The sequence below is a fragment of the Macrobrachium nipponense genome, chromosome 46 (assembly GCF_015104395.2).
Source record: "Macrobrachium nipponense isolate FS-2020 chromosome 46, ASM1510439v2, whole genome shotgun sequence".
Classification (NCBI taxonomy): Eukaryota; Metazoa; Arthropoda; class Malacostraca; order Decapoda; family Palaemonidae; genus Macrobrachium; species Macrobrachium nipponense.
In genome coordinates, this window is record NC_061106.1 from 28,329,881 (window position 1) to 28,356,320 (window position 26,440).

Genomic DNA, 26,440 nt, shown 5'->3' on the forward strand with positions numbered 1-26,440 from the left:
ACTTCCTCTTTAGTACAAAGAAGTTCAGGGCGCTTACATCCAGAATCGGTCTCCATCTTCCTGAGGCTTTTGGAACTAGGAAAAGGCGGTTGTAAAAACCCGCAGAAAGAGGATCGTTCACTAGTTCTATAGCTTCCTTCTCTAGCATTTGCTCTACCGCTAGAGTAAGGGCTTGGCTCATGATGGGGTCCTTGTACTTGGCCACCAACTCCCTCGGAGTCGTCGTCAAAGGTGGTCTTGATGTGAAAGGAATGAGGTACCCTTTGCGGACAATCGAGAGGGACCAGTTGTAGTCTGGCGCCTACTGTTGTCTGGAGGACTTGTATACTACTTCTTTGCTCTAATCGATCGAGAGAAGGTTCTGCCTCTCTTAAACGGTCTCGTTCCTCTAGTGGTAGAAGCTCTGGAAGGAGGGACCCCTCGAAAGGGCTCCTGCCTCAAAGGAGTCTCCTTCTTGGTCTTAGCCTGGAAGGTTGCTCGAGGTTTCCTCGCAGACTGAGCCAGCATATCTTGAGTGGCCTTTGCCGATAGAGTACTCGAAATGTCCTTAATGATCTCCTTCGGAAAGAGTAGAGGAGATAGCTGAGAATATAATAGAGAGGCTCTCTGCGCGTGCAATACTGACTTAGTCAGAAAAGAGTAAACAGCTCTCTTCTTGATTACTCCTGCTCCAAAGAGTGACGCAACCTCACTTGAACCGTCTCTCACTGCCTTGTCCATACAAGTGAGGACACTATGGAGATCGTCAGGTGAAAGTGAATCCGGGGTCTGAGTCCTTTTAGCCAATACTCCCAAGGACCAGTCTAGGAAGTTGAAGACTTCCAGGACTCGGAACATTCCCTTCAAAAGGTGGTCAAGCTCATTCATCCCCCACGTAGTCTTCGCAGACAGAATGGCAGAGCGTCGAGAGGAATCCACCAATGAAGAGAAGTCCGAGTCCGCAGAGGAGGGAAGAACCAGGCCCAAGGGCTCTCCCGATTCATACCAGAATCCCAATTTCCCTGTCAGCTTGGAAGGAGGGAAAGTAAACACTGTCTTCCCTTTCTCTTCCTTGGAGAGAAGCCATTCCCCAAAACCTCTCAGAGCCTTCTTCATAGAGATGGTTGGTTTCATCCTGACACATGATGAAACCTTCGTCGTCTTTGAGGTTGAAAACAAAGAGAGAGGCGAAGGGGGAGCGACAGGAGAAAGGGAATCTCCAAACTCTTGAAGCAGCAGGTCTGTGAGCTTCTTATACGAAGAAACCGATGAATCCTTGTTCGATTCTTCTTCAGATGGTTCTTGTTCCTCAACAGAAGAACCCTCAAGATCCTTCTTAGGGTAGGCAGTCTTGTCGTAAGAAGTGCGCCTATCCTTGGAGGTGCGTCTGTCAGAAGTCTGACGCCTGTCAGGGGAAGCCAAAGCTTCCGGAGAGCGCCTGTCCAAAGAATCCTTCCTCCCCAGAGGAGGGCAATCTCTAGGCTCTTGGCGCCTATCCAGAATTGGGTGGCTGCCTGGTGGAGAGTGCCTGCTTGGAGAGAAGCGTCTGCCAGGCTCTGAGCGCCTACCAGGCTCTAAGCGCCTATCAAGAGGAGAGCGGCTGCCTGGAGAAGAGCGCCTGCTGGGTGAAAAGCGCCTACCAGGCTCTTGGCACCTGCCAAGAGTAGAGCGGCTCTCTGGCGAAGAGCGCCTACTTGGGGAGAGGCGTCTGTTAGGTTCCTGGCGCCTGATTCGAGGAGAGCGGACATCAGGTGAAGAGCGCCTACCAGGAGAGAGGCGTCTGTCAGGCTCTTGGCGCCTGACAAGAGAAGAGCGGCTGGTAGGAGAAGAGCGCCTACTTGGCGAGTAGCGCCTGTCCAACTTTAGGCTCCTGTCCAGAGGAGAGCGGTTGCCTGGAGAGGAACGGCTACATGGGGAGTAGTGCCTACTAGGCTCTTGGCGCCTGACGAGAGGAGAGAGCCGGTCTCTAGAAGAGCGCCTGCTGGGAGAGGCTCGCATGTATGGAGACTGCCTTCTGTCCAGCTCAGAATGCAAGACTGAAGAAGTGCGCCTGATGGTCAGAGAGCGCCTACGAGGAGCTTGTTCCTTGTCCGAAGGAGAAAGTATGTCAACAGGAACACGTCTACCAGGTGACTGGCGTCTGGACAAGGAAGGGAGTCTATCCGAAGAGCAAAAGGCGAGAGAGAGGTGCCTGGATTTCTTCACAGGGAGAGAGACGTCCTTCTTACGGCGAGAACTCCCTGCCAATGAGTTAGCCAAAGCCGAAATCTGCGCCTGCAGACCCGCTAAAATCCGAGCGGGTGACCTCTCAAAATCCTCTACCGGGGACGATGCTCGAGCCCTGCTAGGAGAAAAATACTCCTGTGATCTCCTGGGCTTCTTAATGTTGACATCAGGATCATCCGAAAAGTATTCAGGGCTGGATGGAAGGGCGCAAGGAGCCTCCCAGGCTCTCTTCAACGGGCGTGAGGCTTCCGAGGAGCTCCATCCGCGCTGAGGAGAGGGTGAAGATGAAGAAGAGAAGCACTGACGTAACACTTCCTTCTTGGCACGATCTAAGGTAGCCTGGGAACGTACATCAGGCGCTACCGAGGGGACGCCTGACCGGTGGGGGTTCTCCCTAACCTTCCTGTGGCTGTTGACTTTCCTCCTCCACTGGGACTGGGAGTCTGGAAGAGGTCTAGGCCTGGAAGCATTATGGAGCTGGTCAGACGCACCCTCCACTGCACTAGGGGCACTGCACAATTCACTGGCACTGTCACTCTTACCTTCTAAGGTGCGGATCTTACTCTCCATGCTACAAATCGTGGCTCTCATGGAGGCCACTTCCGAAGGCGTATCCTCGGGTTCGGTGCAGGGAGCAGGTGCTGAAACAGGTAAAGGAGCTACATCTGTTACAGGGTTATCTACCTCTAGCTCGCTAATGCGAGACCTACTAGAGCTTCTTGACGAAGCCTTCCTAACCTTATCTTTCTCCAACTTCCTCAAGTAGGAAGAGAGAGACTTCCATTCATCCTCATTTAACTTTTCACACTCCTTACAAGGGTTAATGAAAGAACAATCATTCCCCCTGCACTTCATACATACAGTGTGAGGGTCTACCGCAGCTTTCGGTAGCCTCACCTTACAATCACTCACAGAACACACTCTAAACATAGCCGATTTCTTAACTTCTACATCAGACATAATGAGTAAATCCAAAGAAAAATCCAAAGAAAAGTCAAAACGGTCCACAAAGCGCGTATGCCAAGCCAAAAAGATCAGGTACTTCACCAAAAGTCAGTCCGAAACAATCCAAGGCAACGAGAAATGAATCCAACTATCGGGAGGAACTGACAACAGGTGTAGTCGGTCCCGGCGACAGAGAAAATCTGACAAGAAAATGGGATTGGTTCATACACCCGCCACCCAGCGGCGGGTAAGGTAGATCACCTAACCTACCTGTCGCGTGTGCTGCGAGTTTTGAATTCTGTCGTGACGTCAGAGACGTAAGCTAAGTATATATCTGCCAGGAAAGTTCATGTACAAATATGCTGCGTATAAACCAGGTGAGGAGAGGCGGCATACCCTGGGGTCGATACGGTGGTGGTGGTTACCGGACCATGTGTAACCGGAGCAGAGCCACTCGCCAGGTGATGCAACAGCCCCCGAATACTCGGTGTCCCCTGGAGACCCAGCGAGCACCACACCTGGCCAAGGTCGTCACCCGCAGCAGTCGCACCTGTGGGGGCAAAAGTCGGGTTAGTAGGAGAGGTTCCCCCTCGCCCAGTGGGTGAACAAGTCCCACCCAGAGCGAACGGAAGACCCCGAGTACAATTGGATGTCGGGGTACCTCGCCCCCTCCCACACGCTCGACGGATTGGGCGAAGAGAAGGAGCGAGAAACCCCCCCCAAGGGGAAGGAGCCATACGCAGGAGCTGAGATGGAGGGAGGAAAGAAGACGACGTGTCCATGACCAGGGGAGTAGTCGGAGAACTTTCCGATGACTCCCTGGCAGGCTTACGTCACTTCCTCCTTCCCTCAAAGCGCGCCCCACTGCTCCTCCGACCACAAAACACAAATATCACAGGGCTCGGCGTGAAAGCATTCGCGCCCCCGACACCGAGCACACAATTCATGAGGATCAACCTCCAAGAAGGAGCGGAAGGCCCCACACTTACGGCCCTCCACCCCAGGGCAAATCCTGGGGCTGATGGGGGGGCGTAGGGAACTCTCCAGCTCACGAGAATCCATAATTATGGTAATAAAATACAAAAGCACAAGTACTTACAGTATTTTACAAAATCACACAAGAATAGCAAACCAAGATTGAAGAAACAAAGCATACAACGAAAGGCGGGCAGAGAGAAGTGAAGAACACGTCTGTCACCCAGCGCGGCCGAAAGCAAAGTGGATCTTCACCTCCCAGTCGCGTGGTGAGCTGACTGTCGGACAAGCATTTAACTACCGAACTCCCTTGTTCAAAGCTTACGACCGGTTCCAGCTGCCGCAAGTTACATTCCTATTGTTAAAGGACCGATGGTTTGTAATACGTATCGGAACAAATAACTATCCAAGAGAGATTGCTTCTGCCTGCTTTTCACAATGTTCGTGAAACGACTCAGGCAAACGTCATCGAACTGCGCAAGCATACGACCTGTGTAAGCCTTTTTGGGGTGTATCTTTTCTACAAATGATTGCACTTTATGAAAAGCAGCTAGAGCATCCTTAATTTCTGCCGTTGTCATAGGGTCCTCCTCCTCCACCTTGCCGCTACTAGAGAACTCTTCTTGAATGACATTATGTTGCATGGCCTCCAACTCCTTCAGGTCATCCGTCGTAAACTCCTCTTGGTGCTCCTCAAGAAGGTCATTGATGTTGTCCTCGTCGACGAACAGCCCCATGGACTTGCCAAACGCCACGATATCATCAAGATCTGGTTGCGAAACAGTTTCAGGATCGTCAACTGTTTCTGAATCTGCACCAGCTTCGCCCACGTCAAATCCCTCGAAGTCTCTGGTGGATACGACATCAGGCCAGAGTTTCCTCCACGAAGAATTCAAGGTTCGCCTTGAAACCTCCTGCCAAGCTTGATCGATGAGTTGAATGCATATCACGATATCGAAATGCTCCTGCCAAAATTCCCGCAAGGTGAGGTTTGTGGTATCGGTGATTGTCGAAACATCTTTGATGTTTCGTATACAGCTTCTTGAAGTTCGATATCACTTGCTGGTCCATGGGCTGGAGGAGAGGGGTGGTGTTAGGTGGGAGATAAAGAATCTTGATGAAAGAATACTCCACTAGGATATCTTCCTTGAGGCCAGGAGGGTGAGCAGGGGCATTGTCCAACAACAGCAGACATTTCAGAGGGAGCCGCATCTCTTCCAAGAATTTCTTCACTGTCGGGCCAAAACACAGATTTACCCACCCAGTGAACAAAAATCTCATTACCCAGGCTTTCGCATTAGCCCTCCACATCACTGGAAGCTTCTCCTTTAGCACTTTGTGGACCTTGAAGGCTTGAGGAGTCTCCGAATGATACACAAGTAGGGGGCTTGACTTTACAATCCCCACTGGCACTGGAACATAGTGCGAGTGTAAGCCTGTCTTTCATAGGCTTATGCCCGGGTAGCTTCTTCTCTTCCTCAGTGATGTACGTCCGACGAGACAGTTGAAGACTTGCTAAGAACTGTAGCCTTCGTTGATCGTCATCTCGTCGAACGACTTAATAAAGGCTTCGGCCTCTTTCGTGTCCGAGCTGGCAGCCTCCCCATGCCCACCACCAAATGGATGCCAGTCCGTTTACAGAATTTATCAAACCACACACGAGAAGTCTTGAAGTCTGGGCTTGGCGTCGTGTCCCTTCTCCCCCGTCGTCTTCGGCCTGGGCAATCAGATCACCGAAAATAGCACTGGCCTTGTGGCAGATTGCAGTCTCGGTTATCGTATCGCCAGTGATTTCCTTGTCTTTTATCCATACAAGAAGCAACCTCTCCATCTCATCATGCACGTGGCTCCTCTTGTTGGACAAAATAGTCACGCCCTTGGAAGGTGTAGCTGCTTTAATGGCTTCCTTCTGCTTAAGGATGGGCCCTATCATCGACGGATTTCGGCCGTATTCCTTCGCGATCACACTCAACCTCATGCCAGCTTCATACTTTTTAATGATCTCCATCTTTGTCTCCATAGAAAGCATCCTCTTCTTTCCGTGAACTTCAGCAACTTTCTTGGGACCCATGACCATAATTAAGTTAATTAAGTTCACACACAACATGATAAAGTAGAAAGCGAAATCACTAACACGATTGCACGTTAACAAACGAAATACGTATATGTGAACGAACGAATTCCGCATGCGTACGATAATGCTGGTGCAATGAAGTGGCCGAAGGACGCCTTTATGTAGAGGCATGATAGGATAGATGCTGACCAATAGGAGAGCAGGATCTTACGGCGGTGACTAGCATCAGGAACCAATGGGAGAGTGGGAGGATGGTGGCGAGTCTACAGAGTTAGAGGCGCGCGAGTTTTAAAATTGTTCTTGGTGGTCTGGGCGAATCTCGGGGCTTTACAGTAACACCCTTTTGTAGGCAGAAGCAAAAAAATCTTCGTCTTTGCTTTCGTAACTTGGATTTTTGTAAGTTGGGACTTTCATATATCAAGGTTCCACTGTAGTTGGACATCTGGCCTACTGCTTTGCGATAAAAGCCTCTCGCTCTCAGGAGATGCTTACAGTCTCTAACCATGAAGCGACAGAGATCTTAGCGACTGGTGGAACCTTTCCACATGAGGCTGGCCAAGGAGGTTGTTCCGTGTTGCATATGCATTCATTAGGGAAATTTCATAAAATCTTCTGGTATGAGAAATTTACAATTATTAAAGAAGCAATCATTCATTCATTGGTAGATTCTATAGCAATGGATAACTGTCTTTCATCTGGTAAGGTGGGCTCTAGAATTTTCATGCAGTGATGGCCTCACTCAACAAGAAATGGTAACAGTTTTCCAAATACATATCAGGTCCGTTGTATGTATGCTTACTGCTTTGCACAAAATTCCCACCAACAAACTCCAATGCACTTGGAGTGGCTAGACATACTTAGTTTCTTTTCCTCACTACTCTCAGATTAGGGATTAAAGATGACAAAACTTACATCACGGGTAAATATGTACATGTACTGTAAAACATCTAAGGACCATATTGAAATTGAAAGTGATCTTGAATTACCTTTCCATGTACAGAAAGGGTTCTCTACTCAAATAAAAAAACACTTTCTTAAAAGCGATATAAATTACAAGCAACCAATACACAGTGACACTCAAACACTACCACTCCAACATGAAAAAAGAAAAAAAAATTGTCACTTTAAATGTAAAGGAAAATTAATTTACAAAGGATAATCTATCAGATACAGTCATGATCTACACATGGCATATAGATTCCATGTACAATGAATTTTTACAAGTGAGTCAACAGGAGTAAAAATGCCTCGTGCAAAAAACTACCCCAAGACTTAATGAGAAGCTACTCCGTATGGGGTACCCAATGACAGCAACAACTAATGTGAAAGATCATCTTTGAATCATACCATACTTTTATTGCATAATAAAACAAAATTATTTTGCATGGTTGCATGAGAATCCTGTATCCCATGTCTTCCACAAAATCAATGTAGCTGTAACTTGGGAGAAAAAATGAAAAACATCATACTCACCACTTTCACGATAGCTTTTCCTTTTTCATCTGGATCTGGACTTGGATACCCGTTTTCTTCAAGCTGCTGTTCCGTTAAAATATACTTTTTCAAGTATTGGTAAAAATTTGCACCTGTAAATAAAAAGAACAAATTTACAAATAATAAAACAAAATGCTACTGAAGTACTTCAACATCAAAGATGTTTTTGGGGTCAGGCTTTCCATTAAGCAACCAAGTCTATTCAGTAACAAAGCTCCTACATCACAGCCTACACTAGAATATTCTTTAGAACTCTTACAGCTCACAGCAATTCCACAGTTACTAATCTAAACAACCTGTTTAGTGCTCCCCCAAAGCAAAATCTGTGGAAATTCAAAAATCCCCACTAAAAATACTTATAACTAGCTTATAACTGCCAAATACACCTTGTAACCCTTAAAATAAAATGCTTATAACTGCCTATTCTAACATCTGACTGCTTAGTTTGATAGTTCAAAGAAAAATATACCTTAAATCATCATACAAAAACAATTCAATATTATAACCCCCCCCCCACAAAATACACCCCAATTTATCATCCCACAACACCCAAATAACCGTAGGTTACATTTCCAGTTAGGAATTCTCTCCTTTTAGTTGAACAGGGTTATTTGACCCTAACATATATATATATATATATATATATATATATATATATATATATATATATATATATATATATATATATATAAAATATGCATATATGTACACACACACACGCATATCTATGTACATATATATATATATATATATATATATATATATATATATATACGTACACACACACACACACACACATATATATATATATATATATATATATATATATATATATATATATATATATATATATATATATATATATATATATATAAAGGTGATGCCACTGAGATTTCTCACTTTTCTATTTTCCTCCATGGCATCACCTTTATTTATACATAGCATCATGTTTTATATACTTTGTGATCAAAGTTATTCACATATATATATATATATATATATATATATATATATATATATATATATATATATATATAGATATATATATATACCTAATAATAAGTACTAATTTTAAAATAAGATTAAATACAATATAACTGTAATTACATTTATGCATTTCTATAGTAAATTACGTGAAATTTTCAACAAAGATATTTTATTCCCAACCTTCTTCGAACGCTCTAAGTGAACAGAGGGGAGGGGAACCTGTCAAATATGTCAACTATCTGACTGCAAGGTATTTGACATATTTGGCAGGTTCACCCTCCTCCCATAGCTTTGCAGCTTTTGGAGAAGATTCAGAATGAAATTTGTTCATTTAACATTCCACATAATAAAACACTTTAATTATAGTATATTATTACTATTATTATTACTATTAATATTAGAAAATTATTACTACTTATCATTAGGCAAATCATCTATTCATAATATAAACGGGTTAGTCCTTACCATCTTCCATGAATTTATTACAAAATTCTTGTACTCTCTCTCTCTCTCTCTCTCTCTCTCTCTCTCTCTCTCTCTCTCTCTCTCTCTCTCTCTCTCTCTCTCTCAGTATACCCATATTTTAATGAAAAATACAGTATTGCTCTACGAAAAAACGCAAATTAGTGATAATTTTAGAGATACAGCCCAAAGAGCAATGTGTTCTACAAAAATCTGCAAATGAAATGCATAAAAACAGGGGTGTGGCACTGTACTACTTTACAATTAACATTCAATTTAACAGAGATATTTAAAATGGTGTTCATTTGAAAAGGTAACATAGCAAAAAGTGATGATAATTTAGCTGGTTAGCATAGACGTATGTTCAGTTGAGGTTTGACCAATCAAGATTTTAACTGATGTGAGATGTAAGTGTGTACAACAATATAAAAAAATGTAAGTTTTTTTAGACGACTATACTATACAAATAAAATTTTTTTATATGATTATCATGACCAGTTCAAAACTAGCATAAAAAGAAAAAAATTCTTGAAGAATGCTTACATGAACTTACAGTGCTTACTCATCTTCATATTATATACCTGGTTTTCAGACACCTTTCCTGATTCAATGTGTTCCATTCTCAAAACTGAGTAGTGTCCTAAACCCTTTTTATCTATATCCTAACTTCCTACTTTTACTTGTGATTTTCCTTATCTTGATTATTCGTATTTGTACATAGTATAGGGTATGTTCTCAAAAATTTTCCTCCAGACTAAAAATGTTATTGTCATGATACAATAAAGTTTGTTCATACTTACCTGGCAGATATTTCTGGGCTCAGCTCGTGTCGGCCTATGAAAGGATCCTTAATATCATTCTTTCTAGGTAAAATTAATCTAAAATTACCAGAGAAAAACAAAATTAAGAAAATGTCAGTAAAACTGACTCGCTCACTCTTAAAGAAGTGTCGGTATGATAATAGGGGCGAGTGTGGAACACTACCACGAGACAATCATCAATTAGAACTTCCAATCAGAATCCCCCCAAGAGAGAGCCGATACCAACGGGCGATGCAGCCGCTACTACTACTACTAGAGGACGCCACGGACAGCAGCGCCCCTAGCGGACATCCTTAATTTTTAGCGCTAGCGCCAAGACATCTTTTTCCTTGTGCTTTGCTATTTTTTGGATTTATCCTGTATTCTACCATGGAACGCTCAGCTATTGCCACGGCTAAGTTAAGTAACTCATAAGTAATATTTTACTACATTTTTATCTTCCGGGTACCAGTATTTTCCTCTTAAATAGGTCATATATGGTTCCCTGGTTGTCTCGTGGCGGCGCCATGCTGCCTCGTAAGAATTCCCGGTCCTCCATACTGGGACTTCTTATACTTATGGGCTTACTTTATTACGTTCATTGTTTTTACATCGAGTTTTAGCTAGTTCAGCCCTCCTACCATTTCTCTTAGTTTGGTATTTAGGGCTATTATTATTATTCCGGCCCAGCATCCCGGCTCTTGCTCTTCATCGGCTATCGCTGGCTCCGAGTAGGCCTCTGTTTCTTGGAACAGTCTGCCTCCTCCTGGGCTTCTTTCTATTTTACTAAAAGTGTCTTTTCCATCTTTTCGATGTATTATTTATTACATTTAGGGTGTTAGGCTAGCCTAGGTGCTTGTTCCTTGTATTGGTACAGCCTGGTTCACGTGGCCCTCTCACGGTTGTGTTGCTCGCGGCCTAGGCCACTTGCGGTCACGTGTCCCATCGCACCTTACCCTGCCCCCGCCCTCCCCTTCTGGTATAGGGAGGAGCTGGGGGACCCCTTGGTTGTCATGACAACCTCAGTTGCCTTCTCCTCTACTTCTCTGAGGCGGCCAGGGTTCCTCCCAGCGGGGGGTATAGGGCGACCACTCTTGAGGTACCGAGTCTCCATGCGGTAGTTTTGTGAGGCGGGGAGGAGTAGGCCATCCCTCCCCCCCTCCCTCGCTCCCGCCGTGTTACACCGAGACCTCTCTCCCCCCTCCCCAGTTGCTCAGCCATCTGCCTCGCTATACGAAAGGAGCCTTCCGTCGCAGCCGGGGCACCTTTGGTTGTAGGTTACTGGCTCCGCTAGCGGGCGGGGTGGGCACCTCTAGTGGTCGGTTGCTTGCCTACTATATCCTTACATCTCTCCCCCGCTACGAAGGGAGCTTGCTTCTTACCCGCGCACTCTTCTAGTAGACGGGCGGAGGGGGGTTGTTTTATTATTATTACTATTTTTAAGGATATACCCTAATTTTACAATGAATTGTTATATGATTTTGTCTTCCATCCCCACCATTTTCCGTCGTGGTTTCCTTTTACCACCACTCCTGGTTGGTTTCTCTTTTGTGTCTCCGCCATCAGCGGAGCTATAGCCTAGAGAGCTCAACCAACCTGGTTACCACACGTATTTGGCGGGGCTCTGGTTTAATCTAACTTTATCGCTCCGGCACCAGCGGAGCATCTGTTAGACTGTAAGTGTTTACCTGGTACTCATGTATCTTTCCACTTACAGGCTACCAACTGCCAGGTCCCAGCCTGTAACGCGACGCTGTTCGACCCCTGTGGACACGATGAGTGTAGGTCTCACGCCCCCTGTGCCACGTCTTACAACGAGACGATCGTCTGGCACCCTGAAGCCTGCGCCATCTGCTACGACCTGGTCGGTCAGCTGGGAGATGGGGTAAGTCCCTTATAGGCTTACTTATCATTTTACTAACAACTTTTAGTCATAAGTTTGTTAACCCCGTTCCACCATTGGAAGCTAATCTCGCCTTTCTTTCAGGCTACTGGTGTGAGGGAAGTCGCCCTCGCCACCCTGAAAGCGTGGGTGGGCGGCTTCGGGAAGAACGCCGCCAAAGGCCAGCCCTACATTCTTAGATAAGAAGCTGGCCGTCCAGATTCTTTTCCCCCGCCCCGCGGACAAGTCGACCCGGCTAGCGATTGACCCCTTGTCCGCTGCCCCGCTGATAGCCTCCATCCAGCAAGACCTCCAGCAGTCCTTTGATGTCGTAGCCTCCCAGGAGTCGGTCCCGGACGTCGCTGCCCTGGACCTTAACGTCGAACCTATGGCGGTAGGGGTGGAGGATTTGTTGGTTGAGGTAGGTGTGTCGGGCGCCCAAGGTCTTTCCTTGGGTGCTTCTGGATCTTCTCCTGTCCCTCTTCAAGTGCTTCATTCCAAGGCTTTGTTGGGGGGATCTGAGATCCCTACCCGCTCTCCCGCTCTCTCTGTACCCGCAAAGGTGAAGGGACAGAGAGAACCGAAGACTCTGGCCAAGACAACTTCGAAGAAGTCGTCTCGTCTTGGTCTTCGGCTAGGAAGTCGTCGACTTCCTACGCCGATCGGTGAAAGCAAGGCCGAGCTCTTCTCACCCCAAAGAGCTCCAGAAGCAAGGCTTCTAAGGAGAAGGCTCGCGCTCCCGCCGAGCCACTGCCTTCTCCCGCCTCCACCGCTTCCACTCCGGCTACGCCGGTAGGGGTAGCAGGCCCTAGCACCTTTGATCCCTCTGCTTTCTCAGCAGTGGTGATGCAACAGGTGGGCGAGCTGGTTGGCTCGCAAGTCTCCGCCCTGGGGACACGGTTCGAGCAGATGTTTGCACAGTTGTCAAGCACTCTGTCTCAGTCAGGGCAGTCAATTCAAGATCTCTCTAACAGGATGAAGAGGAAAATGGAGGCCGAGTAGCGGGGCTCCATCTCAGGTCCCTCTTACCAGGTCTTCCCCAGCGCCAAGCAACTGGGATTCTTCAACTCCCGCAGCCTCTCTTCGCCCCCCCATATGACTCCCTTGCCAGCTTCTCTATGGAGAAACCCATCGGAGAGTAGCTGCCTACGCTCCGTTCAAGGATGGGATGATCTCTATCCCGGAGTGTGGAACTCGAAGGATTGAGGACTTCGAGTTTTACCCTCCGGGTCTGACGCAGCCTTTCATCGGTTATGCTAGGCTGACGCCAACGGCTCTGACGAGGGAAGACAAGATCTCTAAAGAGTCGGTCTTATATAGTAGAGATCATGCTCAGCGGGAATGGGTTCACTGCCTTGAGGACTGGGAGTGTACGAACACCAAACTCCAGGCCTACAAGAGTCCCTTCACTATTTTCGCGACGGAAGAGGAGGTTTCTCTTCCGTTCGCCACGAAATTAGTGGAGAAGTCCCATTCAGGCAGTCCTCAAGGATGAACCCATCCCACAGTTGAGGGAGGCGGAGTCTACTTCTCCACTCTTCCCGGCTTTCGGAGAATTGTGGGAGAACTTGCCAGCTACATTCACGCTTGGTAAGCTCAAACCAGGACTGCGCCATGGACCAGTTCGGCGAGAAACTACCAAGGCTGCCGGATTCCCTAATCCAGGCAGAGTTTGATGCGCGAACCAGGTTTGGCAGGTCCCTCAATTCCCTTATTATTACGGAAATGGCTGCCCTCTCCTATGCTACGGAACCGCTGTTCAAGATTCTGGCGAAATCTCAGTTCCAGACGGTTCTAACGGAGCTTTTGATTTTTCTTCCAGGCTAGGAGGAACTGCCGGAAGCATGTCCTACAAGAGTGTACCATTAGGCATGAGCCTAATAGACTCTTGGCCTCTAGCATGTGGGGAGCGGATCTCTTCCCAGAGTCCGCGGTTAACGAAGTACACCACGAAGCTGCTAGGCTCAACCCGAGCCTTAGAGCTAGGTGGGGTATTTCCTCGAAGAGGAAACAGGAGTCCGTTCCCACTGCTGGTAAGAAACAGAAGAAGGCTGGTAAGAGGTTCCAGCCATATAAAAAACTCCAGCAACAGCAGCAATTTGTGCAGGCGGTCCAGTTACCCAACAAGGACAACCTGCTAGTTCCAAGCAGAATCAGCCTATCCTCCTGTTGTCCCCCCTCAATCTCAGCCATCCACCTCCTACGCTATCTCGCCGGCCTTCAACCCTACATATGAGGCTCAAGGCTACAGTCAGCCGAGAGGTAGGGCGAGAGGTTACTTTCGTCAGCGTGGCGCAGGAAGGGGGACAAGGAGCAGGCAGTTCAGAGTCGTGGTGGCCACCCGCCCATCAACAATGAGGCTCCCCAGGTAGGAGGGAGGCTGTTCCTCTTCCGCCACAGGTGGGGGTTCAGCAATTGGGCACAGAGCATAGTGTCCAAAGGATTGGGCTGGAGTTGGATCAAAGATCCCCCTCCAATCAAATCATTCCACCAGATACCGTCAAAGGAATTGACAGATTACGCGGAAGAACTCCTTCAGAAAGGAGCTATTGCGAGAGTCAAGCATCTAAAATTTCAAGGTCGCTTATTCAGCGTGCCAAAGAAAGGCTCAACAAAAAGAAGGGTAATCTTAGACTTGTCAAAGCTAAACTCTTTCATTCGTTGCGACAAGTTCAAGATGCTTACCCTCTCGCAAGTAAGGACCTTACTCCGCGTGGAGCCGTCACATGCTCCATCGATCTTACAGACGCATACTATCATATCCTATAGCCAGGCACTTCCGCCCATTCCTAGCTTCAGGCTAGGAAATCAAACATTCTCATTCAAAGTGATGCCCTTCGGTCTGAATGTAGCCCCCAGGGTATTCACAAAAATAGCAGAAGTGGTTGTTCAACAATTGAGAGCTCAGGGAATCATGGTAGCAGCATACCTCGACGATTGGTTGATCTGGGCACCACAGTCGAGGAATGTCTCAAAGCCACCCAAAAGGTAGTTCACTTTCTGGAACATCTGGGGTTCCAGATAAACAAAACGAAATCCAGACTTACTCCGGAATCTCGTTTTCAGTGGCTAGGAATCCAATGGGATTGTCTTCCCACAATCTGTCAATTCCAGTGGCCAAACGGAAGGAAATAGCAAAATCTGTCAGGCAATTTCTCAAATGCAAACAAACGTCAAGAAGAAACCAGGAGAGAATCCTAGGGTCTCTTCAGTTTGCTTCGGTAACAGATATCCTTCTGAAAGCAAGGCTGAAAGATATAAATCGAATTTGGCGGTCAAGAGCAAACTCCAAATATCGAGACAAGTTGTCAGTAATCCCACAGATCCTCCGCAACCAACTACGGCCTTGGTCAAAGGTAAAGAACTTAGCCAAGAAAGTACCCCTTCAATATCCCTTCCCAGTGTTAACCATTCACACGGATGCATCCCTGTCCGGGTGGGGGGGATACTCTCAGTTCAAACAGGTTCAGGGGACTTGGTCAGTTCAATTTCGCCAGCTCCACATAAACGTGTTGGAAGCAATGGCAGTTTTTCTTACTCGAAGAGACTGCTTCCCCCGAAGAAGTCTCATCTAAGGCTAGTTTTGGACAGATGCAGTAGGTATTCATTGCATCAACAGAGGAGGGTCCAAATCCAAGCATGTGAATCATGTCATGATAGCCATCTTGCATTAGCAAACAAACACAAATGGCATCTGTCTGCCACTCACCTGGCAGGAGTAAGAAATGTGATAGCAGACGCCCTGTCCCGGTCAGTTCCTCTGGAATCAGAGTGGTCTCTGGACGACGGGTCATTCCAGTGGGTAGTCCGGAGAGTCCCAGGTCTCCAAGTGGATCTCTTCGCCTCACAAGCGAACCACAAGCTCCCTTGCTATGTGGCCCCCAACCTGGACCCTCTGGCTTATGCCACGGACGCCCTGTCGTTGGATTGGAATCAGTGGAGGAGAATTTACCATTTTTACCCTCCAGTGAATCTTCTCTTGAAAGTCTAAGCAAACTAAGGTCTTTCAAAGGGATAGTAGCTCTGATTGCAACCGGACTGGCCCAAGAGCAACTGGTATCCTCTTCTTCTGGAATTGGGTCTCCGACTCAACGGATCCCCAATCCCAAGCTATCACAATCAGTACAAATGAGGACTGTCGCTTGCCTCAGGAATGATTCTACCAACCCCAACCCCTTTAACTTTAGGGACTTTCATGAAGTTTGCGGCTAATAAAGATGCTGATATTGACCCACAGAATATTCTCTTCTTAGAATCAGATAAGAGAGAGTCAACCATTAGACAATATGACTCAGCTGTTAAAAAATTAGCATCTTTCTTGAGAGAATCGAACACTACAACCATGACAGTTAATTTGGCTATATCCTTTTTCAGATCCTTGTTTGAAAAAGGTTTAGCAGCTAGCACGATTACCACTCATAAATCGGCTTATGAAGAAAATCTTTCAAGTAGGTTTTCAGATAGATCTGACTGAATCTTATTTCACATCTATCCCTAAAGCCTGTGCTAGACTTAGACCTTCTCAGAAGCCTACTACAGTTTCATGGTTCTTAAATGATGTCCTCAAACTAGCTTCAGATACTGACAACTCAGCTTGTACATTCATAATGCTCCTGAGGAAGACATTATTCTTATTAAGCCTAGCCTCAGGAGCCAGAATTTCAGAACTGTCGGCTCTATCCAGGGATGCGGGTCATGTGGAATTCCTCCCATCAGGAGAAGTTCTACTTGCTCCGGATCGTAGCTTTTTAGCCAAAAATGAGGATCCTCTTGCAAGGTGGGCTCCCTTGGAAGGTTATCCCACTTCCACAGGATCCGTCTCTACTGCACAGTATCACTCTTAGAGCCTTTCTATCTCGTACTTCTTCAAGATCCTCAGGTGCTCTCTTCATGAGAGAAAAAGGTGGTACCTTGTCAGTAAAAGGTATTAGACAACAAATCCTTTACTTCATTAAACAAGCCAACCCTGAGTCATTCCAAAAGCACATGATCAGGGAGTAGCCACCTCAATTAATTATTTTTTTCAACATATGAACTTTGAGATCTTAGAAAGTATACTGGATGGAAATCCCCGACAGTCTTTAAACGGCATTATCTAAAGTCCTTGGAATCTTTAAAGTTTTCAGCAGTAGCAGCGGGAAACATTGTTTCCCCTGATACTGGATAGTAGTTGTAGTATAGATCCAGGTCTCCTTTCTACCTACATCATCCAACATGCCTCACCCTATCGCCAGGCTACTTGAATATCATAGCCTTAGCCGTTGAATCATATAGTGGATTGTCCCTTATTTTTTTGCTAGGGACAAATCACACTTGTAACTGATAATGTACTCCGTGTACCTACCCTTATTTTTATTGCTAGGGTAGGACACAATGTGTTTGTATATATTTTGCCATTCTTATATTAATGATGGACTTCAGTGTACCTACCTTATTTTTATGCTAGGGTAGGACACAATGAGTTTGTATATTTTGTAAATATGTTAAGTATCCTTTTGTTTGTTTATATTACATGCATCTCTGTAATTTACTTTAATTACCATTTAAGTACTTTAAGATTACTAACGTTCTATTGTTTTTACTGTTTATTTAATATAAGTTAGTTTAAGTGCTTAGTTTGTATGCTGTAATTGATTTACTTATATTATATCCATCATTTTACACTGCTTTTCATGTCCTTTTTTACCATCTGTCTGCTGCTTGGTACTCTTTCATAGGCCGACACGAGCTGAGCCCAGAAAAGGGACTTTTGACGAAGGAAAAATAAATATATTTCTGGGTGATTGGCTCGTGTCGCCCTATGAAACCCCACCCCCCCTGTGTTTGTTTTGTTCCCCCCTTGCAGGACAAGATGTTTTAGATTAAGGATGTCCGCTAGGGGCGCTGCTGTCCGTGGCGTCCTAGTAGTAGTAAGTAGCGGCTGCATCGCCCGTTGGTATCGGCTCTCTTGGGGGGATTCTGATTGGAAGTTCTAATTGATGATTGTCTCGTGGTAGTGTTCCACACTCGCCCCTATTATCATACCGACACTTCTTTAAGAGTGAGCGAGTCAGTTTTACTGACATTTTCTTAATTTTGTTTTTCTCTGGTAATTTTAGATTAATTTTACCTAGAAAGAATGATATTAAGGATCCTTTCATAGGGCGACACGAGCCAATCACCCCAGAAATAGATTTTTTCCTTCGTCAAAATCCCTTATATATAGCTGTATTCTCCGACGTCCGACAGAATTTAAAAACTCCCGGCACACGCAGTGGGCGGCCAGTGGTTAGTACCATTCCCGCCGCTGGGAGGCGGATATCAGGAACCATTCCCATTTTCTATTCAGATTTTTCATACCACTGTCCCCTGAGGGGAGGTGGGTGGGTACTTAATATATATATCTGCTAGGTAAGTATGAACAAACTTTATTGTATCATGACAATAACATTTTGTTCATGAACTTACCTGTAGATATATATATAGCTGAATCCCACCATTGGAGGTGGGAAGGGACAGAATAAAGAAGGATTTTAGGAAACAATTTACATGCAGATGATTGACATCTTGGTTCCTTACCTGTTAGCATAGCTGACTTCGTGATTACTGTCACCCAAGTCTGCTCTGCTTTTACTAGAGTCTCCAGCAAGGTAGTGACCTATATAGCTGGTGAGTTCTAGATGATATGTCAACGGGAGCGTGACCACAATGTGACTAGACCATATTGACCATACTGTGAGGGCAACAAAGCTAAAACCACCACCTGACCTAACCTATCGAATTGTTAGTCCCATAACTTCTAGGCTAAAGAAAGGGGAAAGCGCCTCAAGCGACTAACCCTTCAACCATAAACCAACACCATAAAATCAAAAGCACACCTATCCCTTTTTCTATAGGATAGGATCGGATTCGTGCTGCTTCCTGCCCCCAATAATCATTTTATGCGGATATGTATGGTCCTAGCGACTCGCAGTTCTCATATGCTGTCTTCACATCCCAGCAGGTAATGTGAAAGCGCACAAACCAGAGTTGCTTCGCCAAAAAGTAGCACTAATGGATATCGCTGAGTGCCAATAATTCCCCTTTTTGAAAACTGCCAATTGAGGTTGCGACAGCTCTCACCTCATGGGCTTTTATTTTCAAAAGTTTCAGATCAACCCATCCGGCAGGACGCATGGGCCTCCCTGATGGTGCTTCATAAAAAGAATGCCAGTGCATTCTTCGACTAGGAAAGTCGGGTCTCTTAAACAGAGCACCATAGATTTTCAGAAGGACCCCACAGTCTTTAGTCTTTTGCAAATTAAAAATTTGACGAGGCCCTGACAGGGCACAGGACTCATTCTCTGGCTCTTGTCGGATGAACTCTGCTAACCCTTGATTTCAAAGGTTTTCGGCCAGGGGTTTAGATGGGTTTTCATTCTTAGGCTAAGAAATTAGGATTCAGGGAGCACACTGCACTGTGTCCTCTGAAACCCACATATTTACTCATTGCTTGAATTTCACTAACCCTTTTTTGCCGTGGCAAGAGCAGTTAGGAAAATCGCCTTTCTTGTAGTGTCTTTCAACGAGGCAGCATGCAGAGGTTCAAACGGAGCCGACATCAAAGAACCTTAGAACTACGTCAAGGTTCCATGATGGGACCTTCGGTTGCGGTACTTTAGCTGTTTCAAACGATCTCAAAAGATCGTGAAGGTCTTTATCATTTGTCAGGTCTAACCCTCTGTGACGGAAGACAGCTGACAGCATACTCTTATATCCTTTTATTGTGGGCACTGCAAGTCTGTCCACATTTCTCAAATGCAGGAGAAACTCAGCGATTTGGTTCACAGAGGTCATGGAGGAGGAAATACCTTTCTTCCTACACCACCTCCTGAAGACAGCCCACTTCGATTGATAAACCGCTCGAGAGGAAGCTCTTCTCGCATTGGCAATAGCCTCTGCCACTGGTCTTGAAAAACCTCTCGCTTCTGGCCAACTTCTTGATAGTCTGAACGCAGTCAGACTCAGAGCGGAGAGGTTCCGTGGTACCTCTCGAAGTGGGGCTGTTTGAGAAGATTTACTCCTCTCTGGCAGGGTTCTTGGGAAGTCTACCAGAAGAGACATGACCTCATGAACCAATCGCTTGAGGGCCAAAAGGGGGGCGATCAGAGTCATTCTCGCTCCTGGCGACGTCGCAAACTTCCTTATCACTCTCCTAAAAGAGTTTGAACGGGCGGGGGAAAGGTGTAAACGTCCATCCCCGTCCAGTCCATAGGATGGCATCTATTGCTATTGCTTCCGGGTCGAGAACTGGAGAGCAATAAATCGGAAGCCTCTTCGTTTTCGAGGTTGCGAAGAGGTCGACTAGCGGTCGTCCCCACAACTTCCATAGTTCTTGGCAAACCTCTAGATGGAGGGTCCATTCTGTGGGAAGCATCTGATGTTGACGGCTTAAAAGATCCGCTCGAACATTTTGTATTCCTGAAATGAACCTTGTTAGGATCACTATGCTTCGAGCTTTCGCCCATAGAAGGATGTCTCTCGCTACCATGAACAGTGATCGAGAGTGTGTCCCCCCCCCTGCTTTTTGATGTAAGCGAGAGCCGTAGTGTTGTCCGAGTTGATCTGGACAACTCGGCCCACCAATCGTTCTTCGAAGAATTGAAGAGCCAACCGAATGGCCTCCAACTCTTTTAAGTTTATGTGCCAGGACCTCTGTTCCCCTCTCCAGAGGCCTGACACTTCCTCCTTGCCTAGTGTTGCTCCCCAGCCCACCATGGAGGCGTCTGAGAACAACACTAGGTCGGGGCTCAAAAGGTTGAGGGACAGTCCTTCCAAAAGTTTGATTGGATCTTGCCACCACTTCAGTTGATCCTTGACCGCTTGTGAGATCACCAAAGTCGAGTCTAGATTCTGTTTGTCCTTCCAGTTTTCTGCCAGAAAAAACTGGAGTGGCCTGAGGTGCAACCTCCCTAGGGAAACAAACTTCTCCAGCGAAGAAATGGTTCCCAGCAGACTCATCCATTCCTTCGCCGAGCATGTTTCTTTCCCTAAGAAAGCTGACACTCCTTGCAATGTCGTTTGAAGGTCCTCCAGGCACCTTGACTCAGAAGACGACCTGATTAGCCAGTCGTCCAAGTAGAGCGAGACTCTTATCTTCGATAGGTGAAGCCATTTTGCTACATTCCGCATGAGGAAAGTGAAAACCATCGGTGACGTACTCAGACCAAAGCAAAGAGCCCTGAACTGGAAGACCTGCCCTTTTAAGACGAACCTCAGGAACTTCCTTGATTGAGGATGAATCGGGACGTGGAAATAAGCGTCTTGGAGGTCCAATGACACCATCCAATCTCCTGGTCTCAAAGCCCCTAACACAGACTGAGACGTTTCCATCCTGAACTTTTCCTTCCTCACAAAAAGGTTCAGCCTGCTGACGTCTAGGACAGGTCTCCATCCCCCAGACTGCTTCGGAACCAGGAATAACCTGTTGTAGAAGCCTGGGGGATCTAACATTAGGACTTCTTCTACGGCTTTCTTTTCTAACATTTGGTCTAGAAGGTCGAGCAAAATCTGTTCCTTCCTTCGGGCTGGCTGGTATGCGGGCGACAGGTCTATCGGCTTCGTGCTCAAAGGAGGAGCAGAGAGGAAAGGGATCTTGTATCCTCTCTCGATCACATCTAGGGACCAGGTGTCTGACCCTATCATCCTCCATGCCTGAGCAAACAAGGTGAGTCTCGCACCGACAGGTGCCTGAAGGGCAGAAATGTAAATTTTTTCCTTTCTTAATTGAAGAGGCCTTGCCTCTAAAGAACCCCCTTCCTCTTGAAAAACCTCTAGAGGAGGTGCTCCACGAAAGGGCTTAATTTCTTCTTGGGGGCTTGCGCGGTGAAGTAGAAGCCTGGGGAGTAGGGCGTCTGGAAGACTGAGTCAAGAGGTCCTGCGTTGCTTTCTCCTGCAAATTAACCGACAGATCCTTAATCATGGACTGCGGGAAAAGATGTGTAGAGAAGGGGGCGAACAACAATTCTGCCTTCTGCGCAGGAGAAACCGCTTTCGCCGCAAAACTGCAATAGAGAGCTCTCTTTTTCAGCAGTCCGGTAGCAAAATGAGATGCTAATTCATCAGAGCCATCCCTTACTGCTCTATCCATGCAAGCCAGCACACTTGAAAGTTCTTCCAAAGAAATAGTCTTGACTTCTAGATTGTAAATCCAAGGCCCCCAAGCACCAATCCAAGAAGTTAAACACTTCCAGCGTCTTAATTATTCCTTTGAGATGATGATCTGTTTCTGACATCGTCCAAGAAACCTTCGCTGATGATAGATAAGACCTCCTCGGAGAGTCCACTAAATTTGCGAAATCGCCTTGAGAAGAAGACGGCGCTTTCAATCCCGCTTCTTCTCCCGTTTCGTACCAGATCCCTGCTCTCCCGCTCAGTCTAGATGGGGGAAGAGCGAAAGAAGTCTTTCCTTTAGCCTTCCTTGAGTTCATCCAATCCTGAATTCTCTTAAACGCTCTCTTCGCAGAGAGCGAAGTGGCCATTTTAACGAAGCCAGGCGCCTTCCTGGCCTTCAATGAGGCTAATTGTGAAGGGGGAGAGCAAGGAACCGGCGCTTGAAAATTATCTGGGAACAAGTTCTTAAGAAGGTTCGTTAACGTCTTATAATCTGAAGCGCTGACGCTGTCGGCTCCTCATCATCCGTAGGGCACAAATCACTAGAAGAATCTCTCTCTCGAGTAGCAGTCCTTCAAAGATCGCGATGATAATAATCCTTGAGGTCCTGTTCGCAAGAGGGTGCCTCTTGTTGAAGAAGAGTTCGAAGTAACCAATCGTTGTTTCCTTGTTATCTTCGACACTTTAATATCTTGAGCTTGCGAAATATCTTGACGCTTCGGACTCAAACGTTCTTCCAAGGAGTCCTCCCGAGCGTCCTGGCGAGCGTCCCGATGTGCAAGACGCCGCGCATCCTGAGAAGCTCTGCTCGAGCGTCCTGGCGAGCGCTCCGCTGCGTAAGACGCCGAGCGTCATAAGAAGCGTCTTCCCGAACGTCCTGAAGCGAACTTCAATGCACAGAACGTTGAACACTATCTGACGCTCCTTTAAAAGCGTCTTGATTATCGTCATGCAAAACAGAACGAACAACAGAACCGTGAACTTCTGTCGTGGATTTCTGAGCGTTCTCGGCCTTTTGACAAAGACGCCGGCTGCCTGTGCGGCAACTCACGTCTCCGTCAAATTCGTCTCTCCTAGACGCCCTTTCATGAGGAACGCATTCACGTTCTCGAATGAGTCGGCTACTAGAAGGAGACTCAAAGGCCAAAAAACGAGGAGAAGGAGCCAAGGACTGCCTAGTCCTCTTAACAGGCAGCCACCGATCCTTCCTCCAATGACTAGGTTCTGCCTCTTTCTTCGCAAAATAGGAAGCCAACTGCTTTTGCATTTCTAAAAGCATTTCCCTTGATGGAGAAAATTCTCGATCAGGAGAAGGACTAATCCTGTGAGAGGAAGATGGGCAAGGGGATGCCCTTTCCTTCAACTCAGGAACAAATTTAGAGCGACTTGGACGCTCGAAAGAGTCCTCCCCTGATGAAGTCTTGTTCCTTTTCTGCGGTGGAAAAGCTTCAAAATATTCAGGTGAAGAATCCAAATACTGATCAGAAGGACGTGAAGCGTCCTCTTCTCTGAAACCTCTCTTAAGAGGGCGACAAGGACGACGGCCGCCTGTGCGGCACCTTGCGCCCCTGCCGCTCTCCCCATGAGAGGTCCTCCGAGAGTTCCAACCCCGGTGAGGAGAGGAAGCCTCGGAGGATGAGAAGCACTCTTTAAGGACCCGTGCCCGTGCACGAACCCTGGCAGTCTGAGATTCATCCTCAGATTCTGCCGAAGGGACGTTAGACCGGATATTAGATCCCGTAACCCTCCTTCGGCTTTCGGCTTGCCCTCTCCCTAAGGTCTGGGAGTCCAGCAGAGGCCTAGGCCTGGAGGCATTATGGGACCGATCTGACGCCCCCTCCACAACACTAGATGCACTAACACTATCATTGCACTTAGACACATTTGATTGTAGAGCAAGCACTTTTGATTCCAGGGCGCGAATCAACTCCATAATCGTAGATAATACATTTCCTTCCGTAGACACTTCCTGATTGTCCGGTGGCAATACAACAGGATTAGGTTGGATTAAATCTACAGGAGGATTTAATGGAGATACAATCCTACCCTGACTTCTATTCACAGAAGCACTTCTAGAGGAAGACCTCCTGATTCTATCACGCTCAAGCTTTCTCACGTAAGAATCATATGCCTTCCACTCAACCTCAGTCAATTGCTCACACTCGATGCATCTATCATTCAACATACATACATGACCTCGACGTTTCGAGCATACCGAATGAGGGTCTACCGAAGCTTTCGGTAACCTCACCTTACATTCCTGCACATCACACCCCCGAAGCTAGCAGAGCTAGATCCAGACATCGTAATTAAAGAAAAGTCAAAGCCAAAATCCAAATCAAACTCAAGTTAGCACAAGAAGTTTCAAAATCCTAGGCGGAGGTCTGTAAACAGTTGTTTACCGACCGGCGACAGAGAAAAATCTGAATAGAAAATGGGAATGGTTCCTGATATCCGCCTCCCAGCGGCGGGAATGGGTACTAACCACCTGGCCGCCCACTGCGTGTGCCGGGAGTTTTGAAATTCTGTCGGACGTCAGAGAATACAGCTATATATATATCTGACAGGTAAGTTTCATGAACAAACAATGCTTTCAATATCTCTTTGCCATAGGATTACCATTTAAATGCCCGATGTGGCACATTGAAGATGGTACAAAACGTTCTTTGTTAAGTTCCTTCAGCTTCAGCTAGGATTTATATCTTTCATTTTTCTTCTGTTCTTTTCAACCTTTTTCTAATCAGAAGTTAAAATTCTTGAGTTTTCCCATTACTCTGAATACTAGCTATAAACCACCTTATAAATGCATTATTTCCAACATTCAGCCTCCTTTCCATTAAAAGCTCTATTCTTATTCACTCTAGATATGAGATCTACCATATGTATCAAACTTTATATCATGCTTACCTTTAAAACTGAACCATCTAACATAACTATCACTTCTTGTTCTCAAAACCTAGCAAGATGCAGATTAACTCCCCAAAGTTCATTCACTCTCACTTCCAATCTAGGGCCATACAAGGATAGTAGTACTTTACATCTTGATCTTTACTTATTAAGTCATGCCAATGTATTCCTTGGGCTAACTTTCATAGATTTTTACCTCTCCAAATTGCACAAATACTACCTCTTTCCTTGGTCTTCATCTCTTAGTCACCTCATGATCACTGTCTTTCCATTCCTGAACACACTTTCCTTTCCATTTGTATCCCCGTAGGCTTACTGCATATAGTGTGCCTGGCTTGGTGTGCCTTGCTCAGCGTACTATAGACTATTGACAATTCTTTACAACATGGTTCCTTTTTCCTTTCTGATGGATGCATTTCAGCTTATAAAGTTTTTACATACCTTTCAAATAATTTTGAACATTTACAGTATTTTTCTTTGGCTTCTCAATGCTCCATGAACCCCGGTGCCCACCTCCTGCTAAAACTGAAAAGTGGGACAATCTTGAGTGGTTTGGATTAATAGGATGCTGATGCTTGGTTTCTGATGATGGTGAAGAAGTAGAAGATATTCCAGAAGTTGATGGTTTCTCCCGTGGCGATGCATCCTCTATAAATGTGTTGTCTTTAACTGTAAATTGAAAAACTAAATTAACCGTGAAGATCTAAATGGGAAAACCTTAAAAACATGGAGTTTAACACAAGGTTAGTTTCATTTTGCAGATATAAAGGCAATATGTTACAGTTTTCATACAAATTCATGAATCAAACAGTCTCATTCCTCTGGAAAAGTAAATTCTTCTGTCTCACTGACTGAGAAGCCTCTACTGTGTAGTAGTCTTGCATATACTTGCTCCAGTATCACTTTCTGAGTATTGAAAGATAAAATACTAAAAGGAGGGTACAGGGTGGGGTGGGACTTTTAGAATTAATGGGTTTGTAGGAAAAACTATGTTTGTTATAAAAATATAATTCTACCCCAACCTCACTATCATACATTTCACAAGTAATTTAAAAGGAGAAACGAATAAACCATAACCACTCTCGCAATGCCATGTAACTGCAGTAATAATGGTGGACTTATAACAATAAAGATCAAAAGTAATTCAACTGGAATTCCAGCTACAAAGGATATGGGCATGCAAAACATAGAGAGTATTTGGTAAGTAACCTACATGAGCATGTGAATGAGCAATCACCGTCAGCAACATGAAGCAGGAAGACAGTTCTTAAGGATACCCATGTCTCACAAGTACCAAAATAACAAGGAATCCATGAATGTTATCATGAAGGTGCATTCTCCCCCCTCCTAGTAAAACGACTTGCCAAGACAACCAGACAAAATGAGAAGAAATATAATGTAGCAAAACAGAATGGAATCTCTACATTCCTGCTTAAAGAATGATAGTGTTCCAAATTATGTTTTAAATAAAGTGAGATGAATCAACACCCAATATGTCAAAGCTCATGATTACCTGATTGAGCCAGTGACAGTACTTCTGGAGAGTTTGTCTTCATGCGACCCATATGAATAAGTTAG

General features: G+C 45.8%; 1 protein-coding gene across 1 annotated transcript in view; it reads right to left on the reverse strand.

Moving 5' to 3' along the window:
* The window catches only part of LOC135214681 (serine/arginine repetitive matrix protein 2-like), a 222,642-nt gene that overhangs the window by 40,425 nt on the left and 155,777 nt on the right, over positions 1–26,440 (reverse strand). Inside the window, 2 exon segments of the mRNA XM_064249016.1 lie at positions 7,673–7,785; positions 25,304–25,531. Of these exon segments, the coding sequence (XP_064105086.1) occupies positions 7,673–7,785; positions 25,304–25,531 (341 nt within the window).